This window comes from Setaria viridis, chromosome 2, assembly GCF_005286985.2.
Source record: "Setaria viridis chromosome 2, Setaria_viridis_v4.0, whole genome shotgun sequence".
Lineage (NCBI taxonomy): Eukaryota > Viridiplantae > Streptophyta > Magnoliopsida > Poales > Poaceae > Setaria > Setaria viridis.
Window position 1 is genome coordinate 31,624,529 of NC_048264.2, and position 20,627 is coordinate 31,645,155.

Here is a 20,627-nt window from a genome sequence, read left to right on the forward strand (position 1 = left end):
ACATTGTGTCTGTCCATGAATTCGTTATAGTAAGATGTCTTGGTTGATCTATCGGGGATGCTCATCTTGCAAAAACAAAAAAGATAAATGCAATTTTAAAACTTAGGAATTCTTTTTTAAATAGTTGAAGAAAACCACGCTTTGCCAACTGAGTTCGTGAATTTGTCCGAGACTAGTGCTCACTTTATTTGCTGCCTAACTTCTGGCGCTCCATTTGTACGTCATATAAGCTATACCACACACGCGACGGCACTTTGCTAGCTAAAAGGAAGTTCAGCAAAATGTAGCTTGTAGCATACCGATAAAGGCGACACACACACACACCAGTTTGTCAACCCTCTACAAAGAGGGCTAAAGTATGACCTGGAGACCTTGCAGTGGTAAAATTAAAAAGGTGGAATTGGCCGACATTTTTTTTACTGATGTCACACTTACTATAGCTCTTGTCACTTTGTTAGGGTTAGTGGTGGACAAGTTAACGCAAGAGTTTGTGTTCTAGCTTAATTTCTTGAACCATTTTATTAGGTTTCTATCGGCATCCAACATTCGTCTTTTACAATAGTGGAAAAGGCTTGCAAAAAAGGTGACAATAGGAAAGGAGAGAGGAGATCAGACCAAGTCTATGTCTGGTAAGGCGTGATGGATTGGTGCATTAAGGAGACAAAGACAGTGAGATGTTGTGGAGATGTCGGCAACTTTAACTTTGTGTTGTGGTGTCGATTTTGTTCGAATTTGAACAAGTAGTTCGTTGTCGTCTTACACGAGCAAATTGAACGAATGGCTTTTACAATGTTAAAGAGAGGAATATTTGGGGAGCTATATTTAGCAAGCATTTCAGCATCAACTTTTGTTTTAATTTTCCTTTCAAACTTTACAGTTTTCTGTAACGGGAGACTTGTGTTGATAAAGGCAATATCACATTCAATCATTTGGTTTAAAGCATTAAACCCCTTGGATTTAACCATTGAGGAATAGTTTAAGCTAGATACGCTTTATTGCCCTACGCAGTGAAATCCACAGTACTTATTTTGTTCGAATTTGAACAAGTAGCTCGTTGTCTTACATGAGCAAATTGAACGAATGGCTTTTACAACATGAAAGAGAGGAGTATTTCGGTAGCTATATTTAGCAAGCATTTCAGCATCAACTTTTGTTGAAATTTTGCCTTTCAAACTTTACAGTTTTCTGTAACGGGAGACTTGTGTTGATAAAGGCAGTAGCACGTCGAATTGTTTAGTTTAAAGCCTTAAACCCCTTGAAACTACGGTTTAGCCATTGAAGAACAGTTCAAGCTAGATACACTTTATTGCCCTATTCAGTGAAATCTACTTTTTTAGTAATAGGTTAATAAGGGGTCACTTCTCTAAAAAATGTGGGGTCACTTCTCCTGAAAATGTTGTGCTGTGCCGGGCTTTTAACTTTTTCAATCTTTCGTTAGAAAAAAACAATTGTATTTACAATCGTATATAGAAAAAAAGGGTTTTGAGTTATGGTTAAAAAAACGAATTGTGCTTAGCTAAGCCATGTTGTATATACAGCTTTTGCTCCTAAGACAAGCGTCTTGTATCTTAACGAATTAATATCACCGCTTGCGCCCATTAGGATTAAGAAAAGGAGTACGTCAAGCAAGCGCTAAAATTTTGGAAAGCAAATTCAGCGATGCAACCTTGACCCACCGTCTCAACACCAAACGAGGCCTAAAGTAGGTAAAACTTGAGCCGTCCAAGGCAAAGTTGCGGCGAGCTGAGGAAGACCTTACAAAGAAATCCTTTCCTTGGAGAAGTTGCTTAAGCCTTTCTCCAACCATCTTATCTGGAATTAAAGCATGCCTTTGGTGCTTTAGTTAAAGGAGCAGGTTGGACCCTCTAAGCCGGCCAGCTTGAGACCTTACAATCCTCAACCTGTAGACATCTCCAGCGCCGAACTGAAGTCATTGTGTTACGGGAGTACCATCAGATTGAGGATTTTGGAAGCTTCTGAAAACCAGCACACTGCACCCAACATGGCTAGGGTCCAGGGAGTAGCCCTTCAGGTGGCTGGTGCAGCATCGGTGTCCACTGTGCAGGTTGGGTCGGGAACCATTGCATGTCGGCCGTGAAAACATTCACGGAGTGCTGTCCCGAGCATAACACATGAGTGCAGCATGATTGGAAAGGAGTAAAGTATGACCAGGAGGGGGAGGAAAAGAAGCTGCAGCCAACTTGGAGATGGCTTGTTGACACGTAACGCGGAGCAAAAGCTTTGCGGTAGCTTTCTATAATTTGGCAGCCTATTAGTAGCCCTAGCCACACTGAGCTCATCTGATAGACGATGGCCACGAGACTGTTCGGATTCCACTACAAAAGTCATAGTATATGCTCTGTCAATGTCGTTTCGGTTAAAGAGAACTTCCAGAATTTGTTCTTGATGAAGAGGGCCAAGGCAAGTTCGTCGAGCTAGCTAGCGGGAACAATGTCTGACGTCTGAACTGTAACTCCGATCGAGCTAGTCCAGGCATAAAAGCATGAAACTGACACTGTACAAGAGATACACAACAGGATCGTGGCCGCAGCCTTCAGAAGAGTAACCCTGAATGCGAAGTCTGAACAAGAGAAAGCTTTCCTGAGAGTAGCCACCAGGCGGCTAACTGATGGCGATCCAAGTCATGCTCCGAGGTAATCTGTGGACATTATCCCAGCGCGGCGGTCCCAGAAAACATCTCCCAAATTTCGGGAATCCAAGGCCTCTCGTTGAGTGCATTGCATCTGACATCTGTGACCCCCGACCGAGATTAGCTAGCAGCCGCTGGTGGCCGATGGCGAGCGCAAGCGCGGCGGGTGCATTGCACCCCAACGAAGAAGGTGGACCATGGCACGTGAACGAGCAGGAGTGCTCCGTACGCGATTAGCAACGCGGAATGAATGTTTGTCCATGGCGCTCGATCCCGATCCGCAGCCGACCACGCCCGTGCCGTCACGATCGGCCCGGACGGCGCGTACCGTCAGGTACTCAGGCAGAACGAGTCAAAAAGCTGCCGCGTCGGCCAATCGGCTGAGCCCAGGCATGCGTTCTGATCGCCGGTGCGCGGCAAGCGGCGGTTGGTCGGAGTCGGAGCAATCATCCCGCCGCCCGCGCGCGTCGCCCGAATGTACGCCGCCGACCCCGCCGCTTGCGTCGTCGTCCCGGCCGGCCATGCCGTGCCTTAAATCCTCCACGTCGTCGGTCGACGGGTCCGGCGGGCGCCTCTCGGCCGGCACATGGGAGCGTGCGTGCGTACGTGATGGCCTCTGCAGGGAATTCCCTTCTGCAGTGACGTGCTTATGGACCATGGCGCGCTGGCTGGCTGTTTTTGGCACGGCGTGCGTATGGACCGGACGGGGCGGGGCCACGGGCGCGCGGCGTACGTGCTCTGCAGGCTGGCTCCCGCGGCGCGCTGCCGCGCCTACCACCACGGTCCACGTGGCTGGTCTGCTGCGCGGCTCGCGGGGGACGCCGAGGAGCGAGCAGACTGGCCTAGCGGCTCGGCAGGACGCGCGCCGCGCGGGGGAGCAGCGCGGCGCCGGGCGGGGGCGGCGCCGTGTTTGTTTGGCAATGGGCCATGGCAGACGCGCACATAAGCTGCAGCGGTGATACGGTCACCGGCTTACGTGCGTGCCTGATCAGTATCCGCGAACGCATACGAACCAAAACTGCGCTTGTGCTTCGCACGGCAGTAGAGACCAATGCACGATACTAAGGACAAAAAGGACCATGGGGTGGGGTTGAACGGATGTCGGGATGTGGGTATTGCACCTGGTCAAAGTTCGTATGACTAGATTGCTAGCAAGCTGACCTGGACATGTGCGTCTGCCGTGCTAGATTGCCGGTAGCCGGAACAGACATGTAGGGGACATCGCATCGGCGTGCTAGTCATTTGCACCAAACCGGCAAGGCGACAAAATTTCCATGTTACGGCTACACCTACACCACGATCCATGCCCCCCGCTTGTGGCATCGCCAGCTCAACCGGGACGCATATGCAGCGAACGGGTATACGACTAACCGGCGGATGATCATTCCGAGGCTCCGTTCTCTGTAACCACTAACCACGGCTAACTCTGGCCGTGCGTTATGCTTCTTGCTTCAACAACGAGACCGCGTACGCGGCTTCCTGGCGCAGCCGGGCGCCGGCAGGCAGCAGCCGCGGCAGCAGGCGGCGAGAGGGACCTCCGGGCCAATTTTCACCTGCCGCCCACCGATTATCCAAGACACGTACCGCGGTTGCGGTGTGGGGGCCGGGCCGGGACGAATAATTCCGAGCGCGAGACCCATCATCCGTGATCCAGCATGTATCCCACATGGAGCGGTCTCCGTCGATGCTGACACCCGGTAGTGTTAACCACCGGGGCAGCTTCCGAACTTCGATTCGTTCGGTTACAGTTACGGGCTCGTAGAATATCGTGTTACGATTACAGCCTTACAGGCTTGGAGCCTATAGACGTCCAAACGGGCGGCCCGGCCCGACTTGACACGGGCCCGGCTAGGCTCGACCAACTTCGTGCCGAGCCTGCAGCACTATACCTCGGGCTGTGCTAACCCACGGGCTGCACCAATGGCCAGGCACGGGCCCATGGGCCCATTTTGTGCTGGGCTAGCCCGTAAAGCATGGCCGGCTTCGGACCACCGCGAGGCACGGCGAACCCTCACGGCTTACTCCCTGTGCGCCACTATGGCCACCGTCTCCTCCTGTTGGACAAGCTGCCTATTCATGCTGCCGCCGTCGCCTCTTGCTCAACAAGCCACCCCCTGCACGCCACCACTCGCCTGCTCCCGCGTGCTGCCACCGTCGCCTCCACCAGGTACTCGCTAGTCGCCACCGCTTGCTTGCTCGCTGTCGCCGCCGTGCCGGCCACCGGGAGGGGTAGAGGGAGGTAGCTCTGCTAACGCCTTTTGGCCGGTCTCTAGGCTCGGCAGCTCGCCTTCGCGAGGGAGGAAGACGGTGGCTTGGTGGGGTGGGAGTGGGAGGGGACCGGAGCTGGCGGTGGAGGAGAGGCGGGGGTAGCGGCGCTGACGGCGGAGGAGAGGAGAGGCAGAGCGATGCCGACGGCGAAAGGGAGGAGAGGGGGGCGGTGGCGGCGAAGGGGAGGGGAGGTGGAGCGGTGACCCCGGCCTACTCCCTGTGCACTGACGCCGGCGCCGCCCGCTCGCCCCTCGCCATGGTAGCCACCAAGCTTGCCGTCGCCAGAGGGAGGCTGTAGGGAGGCGGATCCTATAGCTTGGAGGGGAGGTGGAGGCCGGAGAGGAGGTGGTCGTGGGAGGCCGTAGGGGAGGCGGGGAGACAGAGGCGGGACTTGGAGGATGGTAGGGGAGCTAGGGAGGCGTTTGTGTGGGTGGGATTTTGAGATAGGGTGAGGATAACTGGATAAGGTTGGAGGGGTGAGTGTAAACTTTGAAGGAGTTAACGGGCCATCTCGAGTCGGCATCTAGAAATCGTGTCGAGCCGGACCGTCCGTCGTGTTGGGGTGGCAGTCCACGCCCGACACGAGCTACCGGGCCGGGCTAGCATGGGCCCGAAGAACTTCATGCTGGGTCGGAATAGGTTCGGGGCAAAAAGAGCTCTGTGCCGGGCTAACGGGTCGCGGGCTGCATGGACATATTGGAGCCTATATATTGCACCACGGACGCCCCAGTTCTTCTCACAACAGCTACGAGCATTGCAGTCTTGCCTAGAGCACTAGCTAGAGACAGGAAGAGAGAAATAGCCAGTCTTTGTTTGCTTTGCGGAAGATCTGCGGGGTTATTTTGAGAGCTAGAAATGGCACCGACGTCATCTTTCCCGATCATCGACATGGGGCTGCTCGCCGGGGAAGAGAGGCCGGCGGCAATGGACCTTTTGCGCGATGCGTGTGAGAACTGGGGCTTCTTTCAGGTGCGCAGGCACAACAAAATTAACAACACTACCGGTGGACAAATAAAATCTGAACTGAGAAATCAACTTGACACAAGAACACGATTAATTTTCTCGTCGATGCATGCTTGATGTTCTCTTTTTCTAGAAAAATGCTTGATGATCTCTGTTTCCTTTCTGCTACTCTGGTGCAGATTCTTAACCATGGCATCTCGACGAAGCTGATGGAAGAGGTGGAGAGGCTGACCAAGGACCACTACAAGCGGGTGCGCGAGCAGCGGTTCCTCGAGTTCGCGAGCAAGGCGCTCAAGGACGGCGACGGCCGCGGCGCGCAGGGCGTTAAGGCGGCGGAGAACCTGGACTGGGAGAGCACCTTCTTCGTCCGCCACCTCCCGGAGTCCAACCTCGCCGACATCCCCGACCTCGACGACGGGTACCGGCGCGCGATGAGGCGGTTCGCCGGCGAGCTGGAGGCGCTGGCGGAGCGGCTGCTGGACCTGCTGTGCGAGAACCTTGGCCTGGAGAAGGGCTACCTCGCGCGCGCCTTCCGCGGGCCCAGCAGGGGCGCCCCGACCTTCGCGACCAAGGTGAGCAGCTATCCGCCGTGCCCGCGGCCGGATCTGGTGAAGGGCCTGCGCGCGCACACGGACGCCGGCGGCATCATCCTGCTGTTCCAGGACGACCGCGTCGGTGGGCTGCAGCTGCTCAAGGACGGCGAGTGGGTGGACGTGCCGCCCACGCGCCACTCCATCGTCGTCAACCTGGGCGACCAGCTGGAGGTGATCACCAACGGCAGGTACAAGAGCGTCATGCACCGGGTCGTGGCGCAGACCGACGGCAACAGGATGTCCATCGCCTCCTTCTACAACCCGGGCAGTGACGCCGTCATCTTCCCGGCGCCGGCGCTGGTGAAGGCCGACGAGGCCTCGGCGGCGTACCCAAAGTTCGTGTTCGAGGACTACATGAAGCTGTATGTGCGGCACAAGTTCGAGGCCAAGGAGCCACGCTTCAAGGCCTTCAAGTCCATGGAGACCGAGACCTCCAACCGCATCGCCATCGCGTGAAAGAGCGGGCAGAGCATGTCTTGGCCTCAATGCCGGAGCTGTACGTGTCAGTAGCACATTGGAGTGCTGGATGACAAGATGCTGTGCGTGTCTCCCTACAGAAAACTAGTGGAGTGGTAGTACGGCGAGGTCACTGTGTGGTAGTATGCTGAATAAATGGGCCATATATATATATATAGGCCTATCTAGCTAGTGTACGATGTGTTCGGCATCCTCGCTGTGTCGTTGTCTCGTTGATGCTCTACTCTCGAGTCTCGACCAGCATGTGTTGTAGTTCTACCGTTACAGCGAGCCCCCTTTTCCCTGTATTTCAAATTGCAGGAAAGAAATTTATCCTATTTTATATTTTCAAAGATCTGAACCATTCTTCAACAATAGAATTTGTAACTAGAAATCTGGCGCGCCTTTGGCGCGCCCATAGTACCCGTGATCTTGTTGGCACTGTTGCAGTCTTGCAGAGTATATGCACATTGCTACTCTTGTATAAATGGTACTAATTGAGATTTAAGAACGATGATATAGACAAATGGATCAATAAGATAGTAGGTCTATGTACAATATTTAGCATAGTGTCAAAATTCCTATAGAGACATTTGCAGAATGCGAACTATATGATGCTGCATTTCTGAACTTCTCAAGCTTCCAAATATTTTTGCATTGAGTCATTTTCTTGAGTATTTTGAAAGGCAGCTCACAGGAAAGAAGCTTTGACGCTATTTCTTGCTTACTGTTAGGATTGTGTGGACAAAGATTTTAAGCCAGCAAAGTGAAGCCGGTGCACATTATTTATCTAAATACTAACATTATATCATACGAGCACTTGCGCAGTTCAGAAATTTGCTTTTTGCCAATGTGCACATCAGCACATGGATGAACTTCATGTTTCAGAATCTGCTGTAGAAGTTCTCTGCTGTTTTATATCTACGTTATGTTCACTGCTGTTTCCATGAATTTCTTTGCCGTTTTATATCCACGTTATGTCCCTTTAGTAAAACATCAGTTGCTTCATTAAGAAAGAGAAATTTTAGCAATCACTACTAAAGCTGAATATAAAAAGTAATTTGTGCCATGTCCTTGGGCCGTAAGGCAATTAGCCAAACTGATATCTAATGATTTCAGTGTGTATCCAGTATTGACATAAAGATGCAAGCATATAAGGTTAACTCATAGGATTAGCACTTGAAGCTCAACACCAATAAATGATTGGTTACCAAGACATTCTCAATTGAAATGTAGAGTTAAGGATCTTGCAAGTAAATTTCATGAAAGAAGATTGTCACAGGATTAGCACTTAGTTCAAAATGCCAATCCCATCGGGTTCATAAAATTTGGCACATGAAAATAAGCTTGTGAACTTCAGAAAACAGTATCTACGCCCTTAATTGACAAATGTTCAGTCAAGTGGAGTAAATTATGTTCTTTTTACTGAATTCAAAGAAAACAGGATAAACAGTGGGATCACCAAATTGCAAGAAAAACTTGACCTGTTTGCTTGGCTTCTTTGGTGAGAAAGGACTCATCGGCGATGTGCAGCATGAGCTAGCCCACAGGTAGAATCCCTCTCTGGAAGTCTTGGCTTCCAGCATTGATGGCATCGCTGCATCAGAGATATAAAACGGCAAAGAAACAGCAGTGAACAGAGAAATGAAGTGCACGAAGCATAGCTGCACGCGTGCACATGTTTGTTTGCCGATCTGCAGAGCAAATCGGTGCTGGCATTTCAGCGAGCATGTAACCGAAGGTGTGTTCGGATATGAGTGCTAAACTTTAGTAGGGTCACATCAGATGTTCGGAGGCTAATTGAAGGGATAAACATGAGCTAATTGTAAAACTAATTGCACAGATGGAGTCTACTTCGCGAGACAAATCTATTAAGACTAATTAATTTATCATTAGCAAATGGTTGTTGTAGCACCACATTGTATCATGGATTAATTAGACTTAATAGATTCATCTCGTGAATTAGACTCCGTCTGTGCAATTAGTTTTATAATTAGACTATATTTAACACTCATAATTAGTATCAAACATCCGATGTGACAGGTAAAGTGGTGTTCCGGACACCCCCGTAGGAGTTGACGGGAAGCCCCCCACAGTGGCTTGTCGCCGACGCCGCTCTGACCGCCCTGGGGACCTCTCAAATAGAATCCCCCTGCTGCCCTGCTGGTCCTCGGCAGCTCCCTGTGACAGGTCCAATCACTGTGAGCCGCACCATGCGGTAGCCGTTGTGACCGGCAACAATGGAGCGGGAGATGACGCCACGATGGCGCGGGAGAGGTGGAGCCTGCAGTAGGGAGGGAGATACTGTGGGGAGGAGGAGTAGGGAGGCGGTGGCAAATTGAGCAGCTGAGGATGGATTAAGCGGCTCGGAGGCCGGAAGCAGCGCCTTGCTCCGGAGTCGCATTTCCTTTTAGGCAACGCTGAACAACGAGAAGGCACGGAACTGATCGATCTGCTCGTGTCGCATCTCCAACTACATTGTTTTCATCGCCGGACCGGCGAGAAAGAAGGAGGCGACGCGGGTGGCGGGGGGCGGACAGGAGGAAGAGCGACGGCTTGACGGATGACGGCCGATGCGGCAAGAGAGTTCACGAGCTTTCGGATCTTACAGCGGGTGGAAACCCGAACAGACCCGCATCTGATAGCCAATAGCGTGACATGGTGGATTGGACGGCTAATTTTAACGGGTTGACGTGAATATCCTCTTAGATTCGGGAATGCACCAGATCTAACATGAGTACGAGCAGATACGTCCGTTCCTAAGCATAAAGGTCTTCATTATTCCAACAATCTATCACCCAATCCCCGTCCACTAGTACTGGTACCGAGTTACTGACTGCATCATTTTACATTTTTACTGGGCTGACAATGCCGATCCCTTCTCCTGGTAACTTAGCCCAATCGAGCCCATTACTTAAAGCCGATAGACATTTTGCGAAGAAAGCCCAGACAACGGCGTCCACTATCAAGTCTCTGAACTATGGGTCCTACCGCAAACGCGCTCGCTGAAACAACGGTGCTCCAAGTCCACCAGCTGCTCAACTCCGCACCAATGCCCTCGCGCCAGGAAGCGAAGCCACTCCGACGTGGGCAAGCATCAGACGTGGAGGGCATCTATTGGCCGGCACACGCGTCCGTCTTCTCGCGAGGAAGCAGGGCTTAAATCAAATCCCAGCACCACGACGGGGGCCGATCGCTACGGTCTGTCTCCTCCCCTCCCCCGCTTCCAGAAGCTTCGCGGCTCCGCCATGCGTCCCGCCGTCCTCGCGGCGCTCTTCCTCCTCGCCGCCGCGGCCGCCTCCCCGGCCGCCGCACTCTACTCCGCGGGCTCCCCCGTCCTCCAGCTCAACCCCAACAACTTCAAATCCAAGGTCTGGCTCGCCTCCCGCTGCCCCCTCCGCCACCAGATCGGCGCCTCCATTCGGTGTTATGCGTGACGGGTATGGTCCGTTTTGATTTTACTGCAGGTGCTAGAAGCGAACGGCGTGGTGCTGGTTGAGTTCTTCGCGCCGTGGTGCGGGCACTGCAAGCAGCTGGCTCCCGCCTGGGAGAAGGCCGCCGGCGTGCTCAAGGGCGTCGCGAGGGTCGCGGCCCTCGATGCCGATGCGCACCAGGCTCTAGCGCAGGTGAGCGTGCTGCCCTGTTAAACCTTCTCGTTTGCTTATGATTCGCCCACTCGTGTGCGTGTTGATCTACTTGTTCAGTGGAGTGATCTCGGCATCAGTTCCTGCGATTGTATTGTAATTTGGTCTTATTAGGTGATAATTGCTTACTGATGCACGCAGCATACTGATGCCAGTTTAATTTGATATCGAAATGTTGAACCCGGGATGGTTTTGTTCATTTGTTGCGCTCCTCAGCAGTGCAGTCACTGCAGTGTCGCACTGATTGGTGGCTTAAGTTCAAGAATGGTAAACTTACTGGTAGCCAGTTCTTCTTAAACACCATGAAAAAGCAGTTCATACTGATATTTTGTGCATAACCAAACTCCTATGTGGAATATGGCAATTCTGCACAGCAAGTTGTTTTAAGAGCCAGAGGGAAACCCCCTGGTTCCTTTTATATTAATGAAACAACCAGTCTTGCTTCTGTACAGTAAATTTCATGCGATGCTTCAGAATCAGAATTCTGCTGAAGAATGGCACAGAATACTCCAGGATTCATCAGTGTTCACTGTCAGTGTTCACTGTTGCACTTATTTTTTTTCTCTCGAACTACGCAGGAGAGCTGCATGTCATTTCATTAAGGTAGAAGAGAAATAGTACAACTATCCTGGATACACCCAGATCGAATATAGAAACCCACACACACCCACTAAATACAAAGTTACATACTCGCCACAGCCTAGTAACAACTAACAAAACACGACCTAGGGACCCAGTCTAGCACTTATTTGATGGCTCCAGTCTATCATTGTTAAATTTATTGGTGGTTACTGCATCTAAATTGTTAATTTTTTTTTGGGGGGGGGGGTATAAAGTTATGCATCAAATTTGTTGCGATTTGGAAGTATCTGGACTTCTGGAGCATGGCAACTTTACATTACCTTATTCTAATAGCAGTAGCGAAAAACCTGATTACATTTCCAGGTTCCATTACCACTAATCATACAAATAGTCTTACTTCAGTACAGTAAATTTCATGTGGTGCTTCAGAATTCTGCTGAAAATGATATAGTTCAAACGGTGCTTGCCAAAGTTTGGTAATCTGTTTCTAGGTTCCTTTAGTCAAGCTATCAGGCATTATCAGTTGTGAGTGGTTTTGAGTTTCTGTTGGTTTGATTATGCTTGATATAGAGGACTTGCACCTCTAACGGTTGAAAAGGTATCAAGCTGTACAATTTTAATGATATATCTGTTGACATTCTTGCATTGGCTAGAATTTAATCTCTAGAGTTTTCAGTGTACATTTTGATTTACAAAATGTTTATGTTTTGGTAGAAACTTATTTTTAATGTGGCTCTTAAAACACCCATAAGATGAAATAGCCCCAATAATCAATACCAGATGCAATAAGCACCCTCACAGTGAGATGAAATCAATCTTGGTAAAGTGACTTGGGTTAAATAAGCCTCACTGTGGGAAATCAAAGAAGCCAATACAAACTTGGGTTAAATAATATGATTGAAATAATCTTGGTAAAATGACCCTAGAGGATACCTCATTGACTTTATATAGGCTTATAATTCTTCTGTTTCACTTCTCCAAATCGTCATTAGGACTGAAGTAATGCCAAATTGGTAATCACAAATTTTATCTGACTTGAGTAATTATTATCGTTTGTAGATCTGTGCACTGAACATTATCAATTTAGTTAAATATTTGCTGATCCTTGATGCATCTTTTTTGAAGGAATATGGAATCAGGGGATTTCCAACTATAAAGGTGTTTGCCCCTGGTAAACCTCCAGTTGATTATCAAGGAGCAAGAGATGTAAAGCCAATTGTAGAATTTGCTCTGTCACAGGTTTGTTGCACCAAACCATACTTAGATGGCCACTTTTACTATATACAAGGTTACTATGCATGAGTTATTCAGTCACTTTTATTATATACTAGGTTACTATGCATGAGTTTCTCTGCTCTATTTTCATGTGCAAAATTGCAAACCTCTTGCACTTATGTTTTTTGCAGACCATTTAGCTTCAGTAGTTAAGAGGAATCTTCTGTGTTCTAGCATAAATGACTTTGGATCTCATTGTATTATGAAAACATAAATTATCTTTTTAGTAACTGAAAATAGTTTTGTGGGTTTTTATTATGCTGTTTATGTATTTTTAGACACACGACTATCCTAACCAGTGCCTTAAAGTATGAAGTTATTCTCCAGTAGGCATTGATCGATCCAATTCATTGTTCTAATTCTGATTGTGTTCTGCTATGCACAGGTCAAGGCCCTTCTTAGAGATAGGTTGAATGGTAAGGCATCTGGAGGTTCAAGTGGCAAGGCATCTGGAGGTTCAAGTGAGAAAAATGAACCAAGTGCGTCAGTTGAACTAAATTCACGTAATTTTGATGAACTTGTCATCAAAAGCAAGGACTTATGGATTGTGGAATTTTTTGCACCATGGTATGGAGCTTATTGCACACGTAATGTTCATCATGTAACTTGGATGATTATACATTCTTTACTACCAGTTAGCATATGATTATTCTCAAGTAGAAAAGGAAAAAAAGAGGTTGAACAAAGCTGTGTACAATTTTACTAATCTCTTACTAAGTATTCTAGGGGCATTCTCCTTAGTTGTCTTGCATGTTAGTCATCTCCTACTAAGTACGTTCTATAATATTCTTTATTAATTGTGGGGGCTTCAGAAGTTTAATGCATACATTGGTTCAGGTGTGGGCACTGCAAGAAATTGGCACCTGAATGGAAAAGGGCTGCGAAGAACTTGAAGGGCCAAGTGAAGCTAGGCCATGTTGATTGTGATGCTGAAAAGGTGTGTCTTTGTTTGTTCTGTAAGTTTATTGGCATCTTTTGGTAATGATATTTTGTTCTGTATGCATCCCTTAACCCTACTTTTTAGCCTTTTGTAGAAGTAATCTCTGCAAATAGCCTAGATTGCATCATTCCTGTATTGCCCATCTTGTCAATCTCATCAGAACTTTCAGTGTATTCCCCAGCTGGTTACTAGTGACTAGACTAATATGTACATAGCTATAATAGCATTCTTTATTTGAAATTCCTGCTGAGTTCTTGCTATTTAATATTTAATCTGCTAGCACATTAGCTAAGCTTCTATTCAAAAGCTGCACCAAGTAATTTTTTTAATGATCTAGCTTGACCCATGAGCTATTTGATTTGGAGCTAAATCCCATCACTTGTCGTTTCAAATACCACTTTATTATGATGATAAGTGAAATGATGTTTGATGTCTAAATGCATATTGGCAGGAGTTGAGGCAGTCCTTGATTACTAATTCACTATTATTCAACTTCTCGTATTTTACAGTCCTTGATGAGCAAGTACAAGGTTGAAGGCTTCCCTACTATTTTGGTATTTGGTGCTGATAAGGAGAGCCCATTCCCATACCAGGGGGCTAGAGTTGCATCTGCCATTGAGTCCTTTGCATTGGAGCAGTTGGAAGTCAACTCCGGTCCAGCTGAAGTTTCTGAGTTGACTGGCCCGGTAAGACCAAACCTTCATCTTCATGATACTGACAATTTATGGTGACCAGTTAGTCTACAGTTGATGTTTGATGCTAACGCTTGGCTTCTGTAGGATGTCATGGAGGAGAAGTGCGCTTCTGCTGCCATTTGCTTTGTATCATTTCTTCCAGACATCCTTGATTCAAAGGCAGAAGGAAGAAACAAGTACCTTGAGCTCCTGCTATCTGTTGCCGAGAAGTTCAAAAAGAGTCCATACAGGCAAGTATCAGCTGAACTAATTACAGACTTTACCAAAATGTGTCTTTCGTTCATCACTTTCAAAGAAGGGGAAAAGGCCAACAGTTTAATCAATACAGTATTTTTCATTAGCGCCTTTGCAAAAGCAACACTAATATTGGCATTCAGTGGTAACAGGTGTGTATTTGAAATGCTAAAATATAGAGTTGAAACAAGATACTGAGTAACCTTGCGTGAACAAAATTTATAGTTTGATATATCAAACAATAGACTGTGCAAGCTGACTGTGCAATGATGAATGTTCTATGTTGAGTTGGACTCAATAAAATCATTTGATACAATCCGTTATGTCTTGAAAACTCCCTTTTTTTCTCTCTTGAACTACACACATCCTGAGCCAGGATACGTTTTGTCTTGCAGTTTTGTCTGGACAGCTGCTGGTAAGCAAGCTGATCTTGAGAACCAGGTTGGAGTGGGTGGCTATGGCTATCCCGCCATGGTTGCTCTCAACGTGAAGAAAGGCGCATACGCTCCACTACGTAGTGCCTTCCAGCACGATGAAATCATGTAAGCTCATTGGGCTTATAGCTTCCGTTGTTTAATGTTAATTTGCCAGACGATTAACATGAAGGCATCTTGTGCAGCGAGTTTGTGAAGGAAGCAGGGCGCGGTGGAAAGGGAAATCTTCCCCTGAACGGTTCCCCGACAGTAGTTCCATCCGAGCCATGGGACGGCAAGGATGGAGAGGAAATTGTAGAGGATGAGTTCTCCCTTGACGAGCTCATGGGCGAAAGCTCCCCAGTAAATGATGAGTTGTGATTCTGATGATTTTGGAACTGATCTGTCATCAGGGTGCCGATTAGCCAGGCTGTAAATCTGAGGAACTCTGACGTTTTACTTGTTTTCTTTGAAGTGTACGATTTTTAGTGGGCTTATTGTCAGTTATATTGGATGCTAGAGCGGTTTTTAATTAAAGAGAACTGATGTGAGAGGCGCCCCCCTTTTCTTTTTCCTTTTTGTCCCTGAAATAAAGTTAGTTCTGCGGTGGTTGCTTGCCGCAACAAACGGTTCCCATCAGAACATGCTCTGATGCTCCCATTGGATTGATGCATGGAGTACTTCCTCTGTTCACACGTTTTTATTTTAGGGTCAACCCCGGGGGTATCCCCACCTGGATTTCATTCATGGGCTTTTTGGCAAGCCAAATGCCATTCCATCAGAGAGTTCAGCAATTTGAAATTTAGGGGATGTTTACACAGTAGGTTTTACATTGAAGAAAAGGTGGAGCACCAGTCATCTGTTATCTGCCACAGGCAATCGGTGGCGCCATAGGAGTGCATCTTCCTTGCAGTCTACCCAGAAGAGGTGAGAGGACGGAGGCACACCATTGAAGATCAGGTTGTTGCGCTGCTTCCATAGTCGCCAGCAGATCAGCAGGAGGTAGCTGTTGAAATGTTTGATCGGTACTGTTCACACGTATTAGCAATTAAGATCATCTAGTTTGCTTTTAAGCCGAGCCATAATTATTTTCTTAAGATAATACATATTTTTAGACTATCTATAGCTCACCCGGGTGAAACAGGGGCTCCCCTCACTCGAATTTCTCAACCATTGGATCTAAAATCGGCAGCTCGGATTAACTCCATCTCTCTCTACCTTATCTTCTTCTCCCCTCTCCCCACTCCCCACTAACCCCCCGACTCCACCTCCCGCCGCCGCCCCGTCGTGCCTCCACCCGTCCGCACGCGGAGCTCCAGCGGGACCCTAGTCTGCCCGTGCCGGCCGCCTTTCCTTCCCCTCCTGCCGCCGCTTCCTGCCACCGTCGTCGTTGCCATCATCACCCCCGCCCCGGTCCTGCCCAACTGTCCTCCACCACCACCCCGCCAGTTGCGCCCCCGCCGCCACACCTTAGCGCCCCCACACCCGCCACCTCCGCTAGGCCGGCCTACCGCCGCCGGCCCTCCCTCTAGGTCCGTCGATGAGTTCCCAACCCCGAAAATCCCAAAACCCTAACCCCTGAACCCTTGACCCTAAACCCCGGCACCCCTAATCTTGCCAGAATTTGGCCAGAGTTGGAGAATAAAGGGTGCACATGGGAGGAAGAAAATTTTGGATGAGGAGGGGCTCTATTTCACCCGGGTGAGCTGTAGTTGTCCCCTATTTTTGTTGATACAGTTGATTAATGTGAAATTATTTTACTTAGGATAAAGTTGAATTCGTGGTAGGAGGAAGTAGTAAAATCATTGGATAAGACGCTACCATTTCACCTAAGGTGTTTGGACACCTCCTGCTAAACTTTAGTACCTGTCACATCGGCTAATTAGGAGTATTAAACATAGTCTAATTATAAAACTAATTGCACAAATGGAGTCTAATTCGCGAGATGAATCTATTAAGCCTAATTAGTCCATATTTAACAATGTGGTGCTACAGTAATCATTTGATAATGATGGATTAATTAACCTTAATATATTCGTCTCGCGAATTAGACTCCATCTGTGCAATTAGTTTTGTAATTAGCTCATGTTTAATCCTCTAATTAGTATCCGAACATTTGATATGCCTATTGAAGTTTAGCAATTGTATCCATACAATCCGTAGGAACGATGACGAGCCACAGCTTTCTCTTGCCCAAAGGCACGTTGAAACTTGCAAGAGGCAGATTGCTGTGTGTTCCTACTTTCCTGCCTACTTTCCCACGCCTTTCGCTGGAGCACTAGCGTAGGATGACAAACGCAACACTATCATTGGAAAGCTTGGTAATCGCGACGTCTCTGCCAATTGTACTGTGCTCCGAAGACACACCGGGCTAGCAATTATCTTGACACTGTCTCACTGATGACTTGGTCATTTTTTGGAAAGCGACTAGGAGTAGTTCATAAATTGGGGAGCTGTTTGTGCATTCTTTAGCCTGCACCCAAAGCCTGTCGCCCTATCCTCAGCAGTCTAAAGAGGTGTTTAGATTCATGTACTAATTTTTATAGGTCATGTCACATTGGATGTTGGATACCGATTAGAAAAACTTAGTTCGTTCGAATTTATCATCATCCGGCTCGAGCAAGAATGAAAGAAATAACACATGACTAAAGTTTAGTCCCTATCACATCGAATGTTTAGATACTAATTAGGAGTATTAAATATAGACTAATTACAAAACTAATTGCACAGATGGATGCTAATTAGCGAGACGAATCTATTAAGCCCAATTAGTCCACGATTTGACAATGTGATGCTACAGTAAATATTTGCTAATCATGAATTAATTAGGCTTAATAGATTCGTCTCGCGAATTAGCCTCCATCTGTGTAATTAGTTTTATAATTAACTCATGTTTAGTCCTAATTAATCTCCGAACATTCGATGACATGGACTAAACTTTAGCTCAAGAATCCAAACATCCCCTAATTATAAAACTAATTGCATAAGCCGTGGCTAATTCGCGAGACAAATCTATTAAGCCTAATTAATTCATGATTAGCACATATTTACTGTAGCATCACATGGTCAAATCATGGTTTAATTAGGTTTAATAAATTCATCTCGTGAATTAGCCTTCATTTATCCAATTGATTTGGTAATTAATCTATATTTAATACTCTTAATACTCTTAATACTCGTATCTAAATATTCGATGTGATATGGAGTAAACTTTATTCCCTATCTCCAAATGGGACCTAAAACCCTGCTTCAGCCGAGAGCTCCACCCCCAAGACTCAGACACACACACCAGCGAGTAGTACCACAGATGCCAGCAGTGGTAGTTGGTACCTGGTACAACAAGCGTACACTTGAAAATCTGCAATGCAAAGCCAAAACTGCAGCTTCCAAAACACAAATATCTAGCTAGCCTGCCAATTTATCCATGGGAAGGAGGAAATTCAGGGCCTGTTTGGCAACAAGGTGTTAAAGTTTAACACCCGTCATATCGGATGTTTGGATGCTAATTAGGAGTATTAAACATAGGCTAATTACAAAACTAATTGCACAGATGGAGTCTAATTCGCGAGATGAATCTATTAAGCCTAATTAGTCCATGATTTGATAATGTGGTACCACAGTAACCATTTGCTAATGATGGATTAATTAGGCTTAATAGATTCATCTCGCGAATTAGCACAGGGTTCTGCAATTAGTTTTATAATTAGCTCATATTTAGTTCTCCTAATTAGCATCGAATATCTGATGTGATATTTTTTAAAATTTAACATCTCGTATCCAAAGTGGGATGACGGGCTCATGGGATGATTGGCATCAACCAACTGAAACTCCACTGATCCCGTACTCCGGCCAAGATGACAGAGGATTCATCCAACCAACGGCCGGTGGGCCAGGCGGCCAGCACCGGACTGCGCCGGACCCAGAGTCCGCCGCAGGCCGCACTGAACGAAGAACCACCCGGCTGCGGGCTGCGGCTCACCTCCTCACCGAAACCGAACCCCACGCGGCGTCACGCCGGCCGCCCTTAAAAAAATCGCCAGTACAGCAGGGGTAGGACCCAACCAACCCAAAGAGTCGCCGGCCCAAGCAGAGAGCATCGCGATTCACACCAGCGCGAGGAGAGGAAGAGGAGCCGCAGCCGCAGCCGCCGAACCACCCCGAACCGCGGAGGCCCGCTGCCCCGCCCGCCGCCCCCCGCGCCCGCATGGCACCGAAGCGCCCCGCCGCGGCGCCGTCGGGGTCCGCGTCCGAGGCCTCCGACGCGGAGGCGGACGCGCCCCTGCACCACCCGTCCTCCCCGTCGCCGTCCAAGACGCCGCCGCCGCCCAACCCTAACCCTAAGTCGTCCGCCGCCGCCGCCGCTGCCATGGCGGCAGAGGACTCAGCCGCGGCCGGATCCGACTCCGGGGCCGCCTACGACTCCGACGCGGACCATCGCCCCGCGCTCCGGAAGGAGGGCGCCGCGGCGTCGCCGTCGCGCAGGCCCAGGAGCCCCAGGCCGCCCTCCCGCTCCCGCTCCCCGGACGCCGCCTCCGAATCCGACGGCGCGGCCTCCGACGCCGACCCCGCCGCCGGCGACGGCGCCGACTCCGCCGACGACGGCAACGCCTCACCGCTCCCGGCCCCGCGCCCGCCCCGCGGGGAGGCCGCCGCCATCAAGCCCCTCAGCTCGCGCCCCATGGACCCGCCACGCCACTCCATGGTCCCCTCCTTCACGGAGCCGCGCCGCAAGCGCCCCCGCAGCGTCGCCGTCCCGTCCTCCGTGGAGCAGCTCAAGAGGCCGTCGCGGCTCTGGAGCCCCGCCGACGAGCTCGTCATCCTTCGCGGCCTGGCCGCGTGCCGAGCCAAGCGTGGCGTTCTCCCCGGATCCATGCATGACATTGCTAAGTTCCACGGCCACATCGAGAGCGAGCTCAGTGTTCAGGTAACCGTGACGCAGGTCAGTGACAAGGTACGGCGTCTCAAACAGAAGTACAACCTTTTTGCATCCCGTGCCAAGAATGGGAGGGATCCAGACTTGCCCACCCCGCATGACCAGAGTGTCTATGAGCTTGGTAAGAGGGTTTGGGGGACAACTGATATTGCTGGTGGAGGAAGTACTGCTGGTGATGGGTATGAGATTAGTGGTGGTGGTGGTGAGAGCGAAGAGGAACGTGAGATTGGAGAGAGTGATGAGGATGAGGATAGTGGAAGGGATGACCGTGCCCGAAAGAACAGGAGGTTGAGGCCAATCACTATGGCAAATGGAAATGTGGCAGGTTTTGGGGCTGTGAATGTGAATAGCAGAGGGAAATTTGATTTTGAGAAGGGAAAGGATGCGTATCCATACCTTTGGGAGACTGTTGAGGATCTGTCAAAGGAGCACCCGCATGGGGTGGCATTCAAGAAGGCCTTTGAGTTGATTGAAGGTCCCAAAGCTCGTGGGATGGAGGAAAAGCTGCGGAAGTTCAGGTTGACAGAGATCAGACACCAGCTGCGCCGGATGGAACTGATGAAGGAGACAGTGAAGATGGTGCTTGATGCATTGGAGGGTTGACTAAGGAGTAATGGGTGATCTTTGGTGGGTGAGTAGTGCACTGTTAAAAGGAGCAATCGGTATCTTCTTTTGTTTCTAGATAGAGTTTCTGTGGATGAATTACTTAACTTTTGTGGTCAAGGTGCACTTGCCTCAGTGAGAATCTAGTTGCAGAGCAAGGAGTAATACTGCTCTTCTTGTTCTTGGTGGATCTTGTATTTTGTGTCGCTTAGGTGCTAACTTACGCGTTATATGGTATACAATTTCTGTTTTTAGTTAAGTTTGGTACTTCATTTTGATGCACCTTCATTGTGAATGCTTTTTTTTTTCTGCCTTACTCTTTTTGTGGTGATCTTGGAATATCATGATCAGAGTTATGCTTCAGTGTCACGATTCAGG

The 20,627-nt window shown here is 48.8% G+C and overlaps 3 protein-coding genes across 3 annotated transcripts; all 3 read left to right on the forward strand.

The window, feature by feature from the left end:
* The first annotated feature begins 5,639 nt into the window (after nucleotides 1–5,639).
* Nucleotides 5,640–7,283, forward strand: LOC117845000 (1-aminocyclopropane-1-carboxylate oxidase 1). The gene is made up of 2 exons (XM_034725870.2): nucleotides 5,640–5,887; nucleotides 6,061–7,283. The coding sequence occupies exons 1-2, from the start codon at nucleotides 5,774–5,776 to the stop codon at nucleotides 6,928–6,930; spliced, it is 984 nt and encodes a 327-aa protein (XP_034581761.1). The 5' UTR covers nucleotides 5,640–5,773; the 3' UTR covers nucleotides 6,931–7,283.
* A 2,827-nt stretch (nucleotides 7,284–10,110) lies between these two features.
* On the forward strand, nucleotides 10,111–15,272 carry LOC117844999 (protein disulfide isomerase-like 2-3). Its single transcript, XM_034725869.2, has 9 exons — nucleotides 10,111–10,301; nucleotides 10,398–10,556; nucleotides 12,282–12,395; nucleotides 12,817–12,998; nucleotides 13,269–13,368; nucleotides 13,881–14,057; nucleotides 14,151–14,296; nucleotides 14,696–14,842; nucleotides 14,920–15,272. The coding sequence occupies exons 1-9, from the start codon at nucleotides 10,179–10,181 to the stop codon at nucleotides 15,092–15,094; spliced, it is 1,323 nt and encodes a 440-aa protein (XP_034581760.1). The 5' UTR covers nucleotides 10,111–10,178; the 3' UTR covers nucleotides 15,095–15,272.
* A 3,517-nt stretch (nucleotides 15,273–18,789) lies between these two features.
* Nucleotides 18,790–20,508, forward strand: LOC117845340 (STOREKEEPER protein). Its single transcript, XM_034726349.2, has one exon. The coding sequence runs from the start codon at nucleotides 18,918–18,920 to the stop codon at nucleotides 20,247–20,249; it is 1,332 nt and encodes a 443-aa protein (XP_034582240.1). The 5' UTR covers nucleotides 18,790–18,917; the 3' UTR covers nucleotides 20,250–20,508.
* The last annotated feature ends 119 nt before the right edge of the window (nucleotides 20,509–20,627 follow it).

What these genes read in the sequence shown, in the direction of transcription:
- LOC117844999 (XM_034725869.2), top strand. Translation starts at nt 10,179, where the DNA reads ATGCGTCCCGCCGTCCTCGCGGCGCTCTTCCTCCTCGCCGCCGCGGCC. An exon ending in CGCACCAGGCTCTAGCGCAG is followed by an intron (nt 10,557 to 12,281) that starts GTGAGCGTGCTG and finishes TCTTTTTTGAAG; the next exon opens with GAATATGGAATCAGGGGATT. An exon ending in TAGAATTTGCTCTGTCACAG is followed by an intron (nt 12,396 to 12,816) that starts GTTTGTTGCACC and finishes TGCTATGCACAG; the next exon opens with GTCAAGGCCCTTCTTAGAGA.
- LOC117845340 (XM_034726349.2), top strand. Translation starts at nt 18,918, where the DNA reads ATGGCACCGAAGCGCCCCGCCGCGGCGCCGTCGGGGTCCGCGTCCGAG.
- LOC117845000 (XM_034725870.2), top strand. Translation starts at nt 5,774, where the DNA reads ATGGCACCGACGTCATCTTTCCCGATCATCGACATGGGGCTGCTCGCC. An exon ending in AGAACTGGGGCTTCTTTCAG is followed by an intron (nt 5,888 to 6,060) that starts GTGCGCAGGCAC and finishes ACTCTGGTGCAG; the next exon opens with ATTCTTAACCATGGCATCTC.